We start from the raw sequence: 13,293 nt of genomic DNA, 5'->3' as shown, positions 1-13,293 counted from the left end.
CAGTGTTAGCACAATTCCGCAGGGCCTGTAAGATGAAGCTGTTCCTCCAGGCTTTCGGTTGGGGCCAAAGTTAACATCTAGTTACCTACCTCTTTATGGCTCCACCCACTCAGTTCCACCCCAAGTCATCCTGAATGTATCATCAATGTTTAATCTGTCACTATTTATTTTAATTAAAATTAAAATTTTATTTTATGTCTTGTAATCTGTTTTATCTGTAATTTTATATCTTGTGATCTGTTTTTCTTTAATATTTTGTTGTATACCACCTTGAGCCAGTTCACTGGTAGAGCAGTCTAAAAATCTAATAAACTAAACATACATGTGTGAACATATGCTCAAAAACTCTCCTTTCTCTTAGTTTCCCAGAATGCATTCTGCCCCTCTTTCTCTGGCCATTCCATAGAGGCCTCAGAGTCTTGCAGTCTTCAAGAAGTGAATACATGGCCGTGTAGCCATCTTTATTGGAATGCTACCCCGGGCCCTTTTACTTCCTTGGCTGTGCTTTCTGATATCTACGTGCCTCTCTGTCCATAGCCAAAGGGGGTTATGTATGACAAGAAAGGGATCAGGATAATGGGCTTGGACGGAAGCCCAATTTACAAGAAAGGAATGCCAATGCATGAATGTAACAAAAGCATGCTTAAAATTGCCCAGTGTCTCAGTATGTTCAGTGGCTCATGGTTGCCTCCAAGGGGAAGCGTGAATATAATGTTAATAAAATGGAAGGAGGAAAGTGAGCACGGACAGGAGTTCTTACCAAGTTTGGAAATCCAATCAGAGGAATGACAAATTCCTAACTTATTGGTGCCTCTCCATAAGCAGAGCAGTGTCATTTGAAAACACGCATCTCGGGGAAATTGAAAGCAAGGAAATTTAAAGACTACCCCTGTTGATATATATTGTGAGCCATGGAAATTATGTGTTGGCCAAGAGAAAGGCATATGCCCAGCAATCCACACCGTATGCATAGATGATAAAATTGAAATATTTAGAAAGACAGAAATGTGAGCTCTTCAGCTTCTTATAGCCACAACATTTTCAGTCGATTCTAATATAGGCAACACTTCTCATGACTCAGTAGCTAAATTACTCCCACAATAATAATAATAATAAGAGTTGATTCTTCTATGCCGCTTTTCTCTACCCGAAGGAGTCTCAAAGCGGCTTACAATCACCTTCCCTTTCCTCTCCCCACAACAAACACCCTGTGAGGTGGGTGAGGCTGAGAGAGCCCTGATATCACTGCCCGGTCAGAACAGTTTTATCAGTGCCGTGGCGAGCCCAAGGTCACCCAGCTGGTTGCATGTGGGGGAGCGCAGAATCGAACCCGGCATGCCAGATTAGAAGTCCGCACTCCTAACCACTACACCAAACTGGCATTAACAGTTATCTTGTACCACCCAAATTTTTGGCAGTATTTAGGTTCTCGTAATGTATGTAAGCATGGGTATTGGAAATCCAGACACTGAAGGGAGGAGGGGATCCATTTTTTACAGCTCCAGTTTTAGCATTAAGGTTCTACCAACCATCTCTGTTTGTTGCTTGCCTTTGAAACTCCGTGAAGTTCTGATTTGCAAACACTTTATGTATACATACCAGAGATAAATATTCAGGGAATTTTAAAACATAACAAGACATTTATAATTGTTTTAAACCTTTCATCTCTGAGTAACAAAGAGACTGTATGATTTTCACCCACTTGAAACCGAATATATAGCTAATTGACAAATGCACTGTTTGGTGTTTGGGAATACACTGGCCAGTTAGGAAAGTTCTTCCTAATGGAGGAAGCAATTAAATTACTTGGGAAGATGTTTTTTTCTTCTTCTGGGAAGACCCCTGCCTTTCTTCCTAAGCTTGGAGGAGGATATCAAAATCTTCCAGACTTCATGATGACTTTGGAAGGGATCTTCTCAGTCTTACACAGTGGCACACAGTGGTTCTGATATATTATGTAGTGGTATTAAAGGGCAGCAGCAATTTACAAAAATCAGTAAAATCGAAACGCATAAGAAGTGAGAAGCTTAGGTATCAACAGGGTAGATTTCACCTGAACAAATGACACCAAGGGATCATCCAGGAGACAGTTCCAAGGGCAAGATATAACCACAGGGAGTCATCAACTTAACTTTTGAGGTTGGAAACACTTGGAGAAGAGACTTCATCCTTGACCGTCAGTCTCATATGGCCCATAACTTCATGAGTGAAGTTTTTTTTTTTCCCCAAACAGCTGAACTTGGAAAGGTCTTACCCCTAACACCTAGACTTGTCGCATTTACATTGTGCATGCCCTGCCTCTGTGGTGCATGAGATTTTCTAATTACGAATGCAAATAAAAAATAAAAATGTGAGGTGAAAGAAGGTCAGCCTGAAATGCAACTAGATGCTGTTAACTAGGAAAGTTCCTATTTCAGGGCCATTAAAGAGGGCCCCGACAATCTTTTCTCTCTCATTTTTCCTCATTGTATATTGCAGGGGTAGTCAAACTGCGGCCCTCCAGATGTCCATGGACTACAATTCCCAGGAGCCCCCTGCCAGCGATCGCTGGCAGGGGGCTCCTGGGAATTGTAGTCCATGGACATCTGGAGGGCCGCAGTTTTGACTACCCCTGGTATATTGTGTGATAGAGAGACTTTGAAAGTAGAGTACCAAACAAGGATAATGGCAATCTAGGTTCAAATCCCCATTCTACCTTGGATTGTGCTGAGTGGCCCATCACATCAAAGGGCTGATGCGCAGATGAAACGGGGACCCCATATAGTCTTCTCTAAGCTCCTTAGAGGAATGGGGGGGGGATATGTTTGAATGATAGTATACCATATTATATTGCAGCCCTGAACACAGTTGCAAGATTATCGTAGCCTGATGCTCTCTGGGAAAAGAAAGTGTACTTTACCGGCAGTGGGTGGGAAAGAAACGGCTGCCGTTACATTGGTTTGTTTTTTGCTAAGCCATTACAAAAATACTTTGCATGCAGCCGTTAGCCATGTCTCAAACTTCAAAGTGCGTTGACTCAGCTATAATTTGGCAATTAAATTTCTCTCCCCCATCAACAAGGACTGATGACTGTGGGGTTTGAGATAACTTGCTCCTATCTGATCCTTTCAAAGAATCAGGTCAGCTTTTGTTTTATAAAACCATAGAGTCTGGCTGGTCCCCGGCGTAACTCAATTATCGGCTTAATTCTGTCGCAGACGCTTCTAATTGCTTGCATTCTTTGAGAGTCTCTTGTGTATCCAGTTAAATGCCTAGAATAGTGCCTTATCTCTGACCTTATAACTTAAATGAACCATAGTTTGGGCATCTTTGTGATACTTGGAACTTGCTTATGACAGACATTCAGTCTGCAAGTTAGGGGATGCAAGAGACTGCAGTTTAATTTAGGAGAAACCTTCATAGAAGATGCATGCAATAACTTGAGGACATTTTATTTACTCCTGACATTGTTAACAAAGAACAGGGTTCAGAATGTTGAGTGTTAAAAGCTGCATCATTTTTATACCCATTATATTTAGTTTTGGATATTAAATTGTAAGACAGGTTCAGTAGATATTCCATTAAAAGGGTTGTTAGCCGCTGGGGTGCCCCTGATTGGGCAGAAAAGTATAGTATAAATTCTGGAAATAAATAAACACTGAGAGGAGGAAGAGGGTGGCAGACAAATTGCTCCCCTCTCCCTCTTCCATTAGCATAGTGCTGCTGAGAGAGACATAGGAAGGGTGGCTTTGACTCATTTTCCCTGGACTTTTATGACTGATAGTTCACATGCATCCTGTGACTCCAAAAATCACTTTTATTGGGGGGGGGGGTGGAAGAGAGATGAACAAGAAGAATTGATTCTTATATGCCGCTTTTCTCTACCCGAAGGCGTCTCAAAGCGGCTTACAATCTCCTTCCCTGTCTTCTCCCCACAACAGACCCCCCTGTGAGGGAGGTGAGGCTGAGAGAGCCCTGATATTACTGCTCGGTCAGGACAGCTTTATCAGTGCTGTGGCGAGCCCAAGGTCACCCAGCTGGCTGCGTGTGGGGGAGCCGGGAATCAAACCCGGCTCACCAGATTAGAAGTCCGCACTCCTAACCACTGCACCAAGATCCATGCCTTTGTGCCCATGAATGACTGATCCTAGGGATGCCTGTCCCCAGGTAGGACATAGGGATCCCCTGGAATTATAGCTCATCTTCAGGTGACAAAGATCAGTTCACCAGGTGAGAGTTGACCCCATAGCATTATACGATGCTGATGTCCTGCCCCACCGCAAATCTTATCCAGTTCCCGTTCCACCTCCCAAGTTCCCAGGTATTTCCCAACCCAGAGCTGTCAACCCCAGCTGAACCTAACCTACTAAATGATGTTCTTCAGGGATCCAAATCACATTTTAGTGAAGTGGATCTTGAGGAGAAGTAGCACTTGGAGCTGCTTCTTACCTTTTTTTTTTGCATCTATAAAGTATTTACGATTATAGTCTTCTTGCCAGTACATCAGAATGCTAGATTATAATGCAGCTGTAAAGCAGTACCCAGCTCTTATGCCAGTAATGAGGTAATAATCGTATGTTGCAAAACAAAGATATTTGTTTATTTTTCAGGGGATGTTGAGAAATACTGTGGCCTCCGTAACCCACAGGTGACTTGGCTTTAGGCCCCTGGCTTCTTAGAAGTTGTTCTATCCCAACAACTTATTTACTGTACATTGTTTAAAAAAAAAACATCTCGCATAACTGGGAATATCCTGGTTCTTTCTCAAAAGACAGTTAGCAGGTGCGTGTGTTAAGTGAATTAAGCTATTGTTAGCTGCCCCGAGCCTGTTGGGGAAGGCTGGCCAACTAATCCAAATCATCGTCCTCATCGTCTCAGTGGGACTGAACCAATGTAAGAATTCAGGTATTCATGTGTATAAAAGATGCCTCCCCCACTTATTTAGTTAGTTAGTTATGTAGACAAAATGTTTGCTGCCTCTCCAGGAAACCTGCCCAAGGCAGCTCTGTTTTGTTTTGTTTTCAAGAACAGTCTAAATTAGATGTCTTTGGATCTATTAGAGCAGGCATTCTGAATGAGGGTTTTGCGAAACCCTGTGGTTTCTCGACAGCCCTGGAAGGGTTTCCCGAAGGGATATTAATTTTTTATATATTTTTTAAAAATATCATTCAACATTTATTGGATGATATGATGATACATGGTCATGTCGACTCACCCACCCCATGCCAAAACAGCCAATAATGGACCTGGTGGGGGTGGGAAGGGGAGGGGCCACAGGTGGGCGTGTCCACAGCTGTGCTTCCCAACCATAGTCTGTGCAGTCATGCCGCTTCTGGGGTTTATTGAAGCCTGAAGAATGTTTCAGGGGTTTCTCATCGTTGAGAAAGGCTGTTTTAGAGAATAGGTCTACAGAATAATTCTGTAATCTTAAAGGTCTTCTAAAGAAATCCTTGATCTGTATAGGAAGTGGAGAGCAGACTCTGCAGGTCTGATGTCCAAAGAAGCATTTTAGTGAGGCAGAAGTTCTGTGGGGAGAAATATATATGTATATGTACATATATGTAAAAGAGCCTCTTGTGGCGCAGGGTGGTAAGGCAGCCGACATGCTGTCTGAAGCTGGGAGTTCGATCCCAGAAGCCATCTCAAGGTTGACTCAGCCTTCCATCCTTCCGAGGTCGGTAAAATGAGTACCCAGCTTGCTGCTGGGGGGTAAACGGTCATGACTGGGGAAGGCACTGGCAAACCACCCCGTATTGAGTCTGCCATGAAAACGCTAGAGGGCGTCACCCCAAGGGTCAGACATGACCCGGTGCTTGTACAGAGGATATCTTTACCTTTATATGTGTGTGTGTGTATGTGTATATAATATTATATATTATATATATATATATAAATGTGTGTGTGTATATGTGTGTATATATATATGTGTGTGTTTGTGTGTGTGTGTGTGTGTGTGTGTATACATACATACACACACCTCTCTCTATATATGTGCATGCATGCAATATTCATCTCCAGTATGGTCTTTTTAAAATACCATAGGAGGCTATAAAGGCAGCCATCATGGAGGAGCAAAAGAAAAGTGAGAAAGTCGTAGCAGAAGCTGTGAGGCAAACCAGGGAAGAGCTGATGGAATATATCAAGGAACAGAAAAGGGTAAGCACCACTCTTGCATGATTGTGCCTGCAGATTGTTCTTGAGGCTGGAGAGAAGTAATTATTTCCAGGTCTCAGTCATTTTAGAAGATGTGTCGTTTATTTTCATTTAACGTCGCCAGTGAACCGCTTGGATAGCTGCTCTGGCCTCACAGGCTGTATTGCCACTTGTTGTGTAGTACAATCAGGATTGCTGCCAGAGAGGCTGCTTGAAGAAATGGAGGAATGGATCATGCCAGCATAGTTGTCAAGCTCCAGCAAAAACAACTTAGAAGCCACTCAGCAGCAAGGATCTGCTGTCTTCATTAAAGGACTTAACAATTTCAGAGTAACCAGAACAAGTGTTCTGTTTATTCTTGTCATCATCTCAAACTATAGTTAACTAGGCTGGAATCGTATATACTAAAAATGGAGGGGCAAGAACTCATTTCCCTCACCCCATGGCTATTTCTTCTCTTTTTTTCCCATTCTCTGTCCCTTCAACCCATCAGCAAATCTATCTCCCCTCCCCCTGCCAGTTTTCAGCTTTTCCTTCCTCCTGCTGGCAGCTTCTCTCCTTTTCTTCTCTCCTACTTACTTAACTATCATCAGGTTTTCCTCTCCCTTTTTCTTCCCTATCATCTTTTACCTGTTTTGGTCACTTCCCCCTCCCCAATTTTCAGTGACAAAAACCAAGGCTTGAAATGTTTTATAAATGGGCACCAATATCTCAGAATGTAGTCTTGTGAGATATCAGTGGATATTCATGTCTTGGCCACTGGAGAGCACCAAAGGTGAGCTGGTGGCAGAGTGGCAGGGCAGCCCCCAGGCAGCAGCTGGGGAGGAGGACGAGGAGGGGCCGCAGCCCGGTACCGACTGATCCACGGACCGGTACCGGTCCCCGGACCGGGGGTTGGGAACCACTGATATATATGGCTTTCAGATAGCAGTGGACTTGCATGTCTGATGCATTTTGAAATGCTGCTAGACACTGGGGGGTAGCAGTTGACCTGCTAGTTGTACTCTTTTTTTTTTTTTTTTTTGGCAGGAGATGGCAAAGGAGGGTACTGTAGAGTCCTTGTGAGCAAAGGTGGCAAATGAACAACACTTGAGGACTTAATAGTCATATGTGACATTATTGGTGAATGTCCTCAGAATCCCTGGGGCCAGCTTGGTGTAGTGGTTAACAGTGGTGGCCTCTTATCTAGGGAACCAGGTTTGATTCCCTGCTCCTTCACATGCAGCCAGCTGAGTACCCATGGGCCATTCACAGTGCTGTCAGAGCTCTCTCAGCCCCACTTACTTCACAGAGGAGAGGAAGGGAAGGCGATTGTAAGCCGGTTTGAGACTCCTTCGGGTAGGAGAAAGCGGAGTACAGCCCTTCTTCTTCTTGGATGAAAAGCAGAGTATTCATGACCTGTTTTATGGTTCTGAAAACCATAAAGAAATGCATTGATGCTACCGCACAGCCTCAAAGCTGCAAAGCTTGGTGTTTGAGGCCCGCAAGAAAAACTAAGGGGCCAAATATCACACAAATGGTCTGCAGGAGTTGGTTATTAATGCCTTCCACCTAGGAACCGATTCCCATTTATGCTGTCCAGTGAAACTCATGTTCTACAGAATCAGAATCACACAGAGGCCGAATAGACCACCAAGGGCAATCCAGTCTAGCCCCTCCCCCCACACGCATACCTTCTCGGGGGGAGGGGGGGAGAGACGCTCCTGACAGATGCTCATCCAGTCTCTTCCTAGAAACAGCCAACAAAAGAGACTCCACCACCCTTTGAGTCAGCAGATCTTTTGTTTCTGAAAGCTGCCCTGAAGGGCTAAATTGAGTTAAGAACTTCCTTTTAAGTCTGACTTAAGCATGACTCTGAATGCCATTATAGTGGCGGTGAGAGAGGTACGTGAATTTGTTGTTGTTGTTGTTATGTGCGAAGTCGTGTCCGACCCATCGCGACCCCATGGACAATGATCCTCCAGGCCTTCCTGTCCTCTACCATTCCCTGGAGTCCTTTTAAGTTTGCACCTACTGCTTCAGTGACTCCATCCATCCACCTTATTCTCTGTCGTCCCCTTCTTCTTTGGCCCTCGACCACTCCTAGCATTAGGCTCTTCTCCAGGGAGTCCTTCCTTCTCATGAGGTGGCCAAAGTATTTGAGTTTCATCTTCAGGATCTGGCCTTCTAAAGAGCAGTCAGGGCTGATCTCCTCTAGGACTGACCGGTTTGTTCGCCTTGCAGTCCAAGGGACTCGCAAGAGTCTTCTCCAGCACCAGAGTTCAAAAGCCTCAATTCTTTGACGCTCGGCCTTCCTTATGGTCCAACTTTCGCAGCCATACATTGCAACTGGGAATACCATAGCCTTGACTAAACGCACTTTTGTTGGCAGGGTGATGTCTCTGCTTTTTAGGATGCTGTCTAGATTTGCCATAGCTTTCCTCCCCAGGAGCAAGCGTCTTTTAATTTCTTTGCTGCAGTCCCCATCTGCAGTGATCTTGGAGCCCAGGAAAATAAAATCTGTCACTATCTCCATTTCTTCCCCATCTATTTGCCAGGAACTCAGAGGGCCGGCTGCCATGATCTTTGTTTGGTACGTGAATTAAGAACCCCCAAATAGTGGCCTCTGCCCTAAGACCTTGGAAACCTTCTTCCATCTTAAGTGGTCCTGCTGCTGGCAGGAGAGCCACTTAAATCCAAAGAAGGCTCCTTAGTCAGAAGGAAGGCTTCAAATGGCTCTCAGTCAAGTGGCAGGATGTACGCCGATGCAGGAGGGCCCGGTTTTTGCTTACTTATCTGTCATTCTGACTAGGCGACTGGTAAGAAGTCAAAAATGCAGTATCCCCCACAGTCAACGAAAGCCCACGCTTTAAAAATAGTATCCTAATTGTTGTCAGAACGGCATATGAATGTACTTTCTGGTGATCTGTGTGTCCTGTGAGAGGCTAAGCCAGGACGCTCGGAATCGAAAGAGAAGGACGGCCTGAGCCCCAGCATACCCTGCTGAGCAGGCTAGTTAAACAGACTCCCCCCCCCCGAAATCATGAAATGTTTCACAGTAATGGCTGCTTTTATGGTCTCAAGGTTCAGGACCTACCACAGCCAGCCAAAGTGAAGTTTCCCCTGTTGACTTTGACACTGGGCTTCCTTTAATAAAACACTCTCTGTTTCCTGACAACAAAATGAATTGGAATAAACACCGAATCGACCCTGGTGTACACAAGCAGCTCCAACCAACTTCAAAACAACTTCGGAACTTTTTAAATAATCCTCCGTTTATTTCTGTTCTCTCCCCCCCCCCCTTTGACATGCACACCCTTGTCACTTCGCCATCCCTCTAAATTTTAATGACAAAAGCTTGGCAGAGGAATGTGTCAGTTGTAAGCAGAGTTTACTGTATTCATTTGTCCTCCCAAGTGAGTTGTGCAGCTGTGTCTCATAACCTTTGCAGAGAATTTGAGCAAGCTCATTCCCTGACTCATGTTTACCAAAATAACAGCACACACTTCCAGTGCTCAGCCATTTAGATAATTGGGGGGAGGGGATTTAATTTTCCCCTTCCCCTGCTTAGGAAGAAATTCAAGATAGTCTTTTTCCATTGTTAGTATCGTTTGAAACATTGAAGACTGACTTTGTGTGCCTGCGTTTTAAACACTATTTCTAGAAGCGTTTAATTTACGTACTTGGGCTTGAGCCTCTTTTAATTGGGAAGAAAAATAGCAGCCAGAACAAAAAGTTCTCGAGATCCGAGATGGTCAGTTTCACGTCACGTGCATAAGTCTCTCCTTCCAGCATCTGATGCAGAAGATATCAGACTTGCTCTTCTCCTGTTCTACCAGTTGGGGACCCAAAAGCTCCCTGTTGCAGTTCATTGGCTCCGTCAGTTAATGTGAATGGTCCCATTCATCACTAGATCCCCACCCCAATTGAAATCTGCTTGATAGGCAGTTCTGCATAGCTTTTCCCCCCCCTTTGTTTGCACAGTTTGACAAGCTAACAACCATTTTCCCAAAAAACATACTTCTTAAAAGATTGTTTATAATTACATTTTAGTCGACACTCTTTTTAACCTCTCCCGGCCTAATCTGATGTGTACACATCATCTCGTCGTTATTAGTCTTTAGCAAGAGACGTACCTTCAGCCCTGTTTTCCTGTTGCCAAACTCCCTTTACACACATCAGCACTTCTTAATGCTGCAAGAGGGTCCCAGAGACAAATCTTATAACTATTGTGTTGCTGGATCTCCACACGTGGGTGAGAGCAAGCCAAGACTCTCTTGTGCACGAGTGCCCTCCCATTTGTGCCACCCCTTACAGTCAGTCGGAAGACCTGGCCATGGAATTGCTTCTGCTGGTGTGGGATTCTGTTACAAAGAGATGCTCCGGCAAGCTCGTTATTAGGTCATCCGGGGCATCCACTGCCTGACGGGATCTGAATGGAAGGAAAAGAAACAGCTGTGTCACCTAACATAGGGACACCTAACCCTGTAACCCTGGACGATCTCTCCCAGCACTGTCATAAGAATGAACAACTTAGTTAAACTCATAGAGCCCTGAGAAGCACCACAGCAAAACAGTGTAGGTGGTGAGCTTCTGCCCCTACCAAATGGTAATTGGTAGTATTCATTTACTTAATTAATTTATAATTATTAACCACCCTAGCGCATAAAAAATTCAGGGCAGTTCACAATAAGAATATAATTGTGTGTGTGTGTGTGTGTTGTTGTTGTTGTTGTTAGGTGCGAAGTCGTGTCCGACCCATCGCAACCCCATGGACAATGATCCTCCAGGCCTTCCTGTCCTCTACCATTCCACGGAGTCCATTTAAGTTTGCACCGACTGCTTCAGTGACTCCATCCAGCCACCTCATCCTCTGTTGTCCCCTTGTTCTTTTGTCCTCAATATATATATTGTTATGAGTTTAAAACAGGTGGTTAAACTGATTGCCCACTCTTCTATCGGGGGGGGGGGCATAAAGATGGTAAGTTGAGTCAGTCACGAGAGGCCATGGATTAGGTGTTTTTAGACCTCTGGATCAATTGGGCAAGGGGAAGGGAACTCATATAGGTGTCCAATCACATTGAAGAAAGAATGTCTCCCTGTAGAACTCCATGTATTAGGGCAGTCAGGAGGTTCTCTCCCCTAGAGTCACCCTCTGACTCCAACCCTGGAGGAAAGATTACAGCCACTTAAGGGAAGCCTCTTAAACCTCACTTCAGCTTCAGGGTATGGATAGGATTGCCAGCTTCCAAGTAACATCCGGAGAGCTATTGCAATTACAACTGATCTCCAGATGACAGAGATCAATTCCCCTGGAGAAGTTGGCAGCCTTGGAGGGTGGTCTCTACAGCATTATAACCTGCTGATATCCCCCCACCCAAAACTCTATCCTCCCTAGGCTGCACCTCCAAGAGACCCAGATAATTCCAACCCAGAACGGGCAACCTTAAACATGGCATTTCTAAGTTGACTGAGCACAATAAAGGAGCGTGATCCATTCAAGTTCACTCTACTTAGACAAGAATGGGAGTCCATTCCTTGAGTGGGGCAGAGATATTGAAGGGGCTATTCCAGTACCCATAGTAGTCTAGAATTGTACGTCCATTGAAGGAGGAAATTGTTACAGAGTGCTCCCAGGAAAGAAGGTGATTTTACAGATGTGTCCATAAAACATAGTGACTTTACTCCAGGAAGATTTTAGCCCATAAGCAATGTCAAATGGGAAGTGATGGCCATATGAGTAGGAATTTTCTATTCGTGTACAATAAATAACGGTGAGAAAGATAAAAGGCAGTATAGCAAATCATAAGCATAATAATCATCCAGTGAAATTCATTGTCCAGAAGAATTAAAGAGCTGTGTTGCACCAAATATTCTAGCAGGGACTCCATTATAACAGACTGTAGTATGTAAATCATTAATTTTACTACTACTAGGCTTACCAGATTGCCTGTTGATCCCCACCTTCTCTCCCTGCTTTATGTGACCTCACAGAAGGAGAAAATGGATGTGGGGGAGGAATGATCCCATGGATGCAGCAACTTCCCTTCTAGTCAACATGGCCACAATGCTCTGGGAATATCACCAAGAAATGACATTGCTAGGCAATCATAGCAATCCCCTGCCAACACTAGGTACTACATTTGGGTACTACACCTTAAAGGTAAAGGTATCCCCTGTGCAAGCACCGGGTCATGTCTGACCCTTGGGGTGATGCCCTCCAGCGTTTTCATGGCAGACTCAATACGCGGTGGTTTGCCAGTGCCTTCCCCAGTCATTACCGTTTACCCCCCAGCAAGCTGGGTACTGGGTATTTTACCGACCTCAGAAGGATGGAAGGCTGAGTCAACCTTGAGCCGGCTGCTGGGATTGAACTCCCAGCCTCATGGACAGACAGCTTCAGACAGCATTTCTGTCTGACCACCCTGAACCACAAGAGGCTCTGAACTACACCTTACAATTTAGCAATTTTGTAAACTTGTTTCCAGGGACGAGCAAAGTGAAAGTTAGGAACTTGGATGGTTTGCGTGGGATTATATTTAGTTTTAATTTTAGAGAGGCAGTGAGTTCCATCATCAGATTGTCAATATGTTCTTGGGAAAGAAATGTTCTCTAATGTTCACCCACAAAGACCAGGCGAATCCAAACTTATCTTTGTAATGCTGTTTTATAGTTCCCTGCAAATAAACACGACAGCAAATTCAAATTCCTTTTTGTTTGTTTGTTTTTTTTTAAATCACACTGAAGAAATAAATGTTAAAGCCATGTGCGTTATTTAAGCACCTTGTTTTTGGAGAACTGATATAAATTCTTACCCTGGGAGCCTTTCACTGTAAGAACACTCTAGTCCACAAGCCCATTTCCATTCTGCATTTTTCAAGATAATAGAGAAGAATATCCCCAAATGGGAAAATGTGGCATGACGGTGGGGAGTTAGAATGGACTTATGAAAAGATTAATGCTATTCAAAGCACTGTCATGCCAATGTGGGAGCAAGTTGCAGCGCACCTTCAGTATATTTTGTTCTTTTAAGTCAGTGATTCATAACATATGTGATGCATCTTTTGTTACTAACCATTGGTTGTGTGGAGGGTGGGTTATTTGTTTGTTTACTTTCAGCAGGATGCAAATTTTGAACTCCAGCCTTTAAGATTAGACCAGGGGCAGCCAAACCATGGCTCT

The 13,293-nt window shown here is 44.2% G+C and overlaps 1 protein-coding gene across 1 annotated transcript in view; it reads left to right on the top strand.

The window, feature by feature from the left end:
• CCDC91 (coiled-coil domain containing 91) overlaps nt 1–13,293 on the top strand; it is a 118,443-nt gene that overhangs the window by 93,437 nt on the left and 11,713 nt on the right. Inside the window, exon 12 of the mRNA XM_077310086.1 lies at nt 6,022–6,135. Coding sequence (XP_077166201.1) covers nt 6,022–6,135 — 114 coding nt within the window. The remainder of the gene's footprint in view (nt 1–6,021; nt 6,136–13,293) is intronic.

The sequence above is a fragment of the Paroedura picta genome, chromosome 14 (assembly GCF_049243985.1).
Source record: "Paroedura picta isolate Pp20150507F chromosome 14, Ppicta_v3.0, whole genome shotgun sequence".
NCBI lineage: Eukaryota > Metazoa > Chordata > Lepidosauria > Squamata > Gekkonidae > Paroedura > Paroedura picta.
The sequence above is the reverse complement of the archived record's forward strand: the minus strand, read 5'-3'. Positions and strand labels throughout refer to the sequence as shown.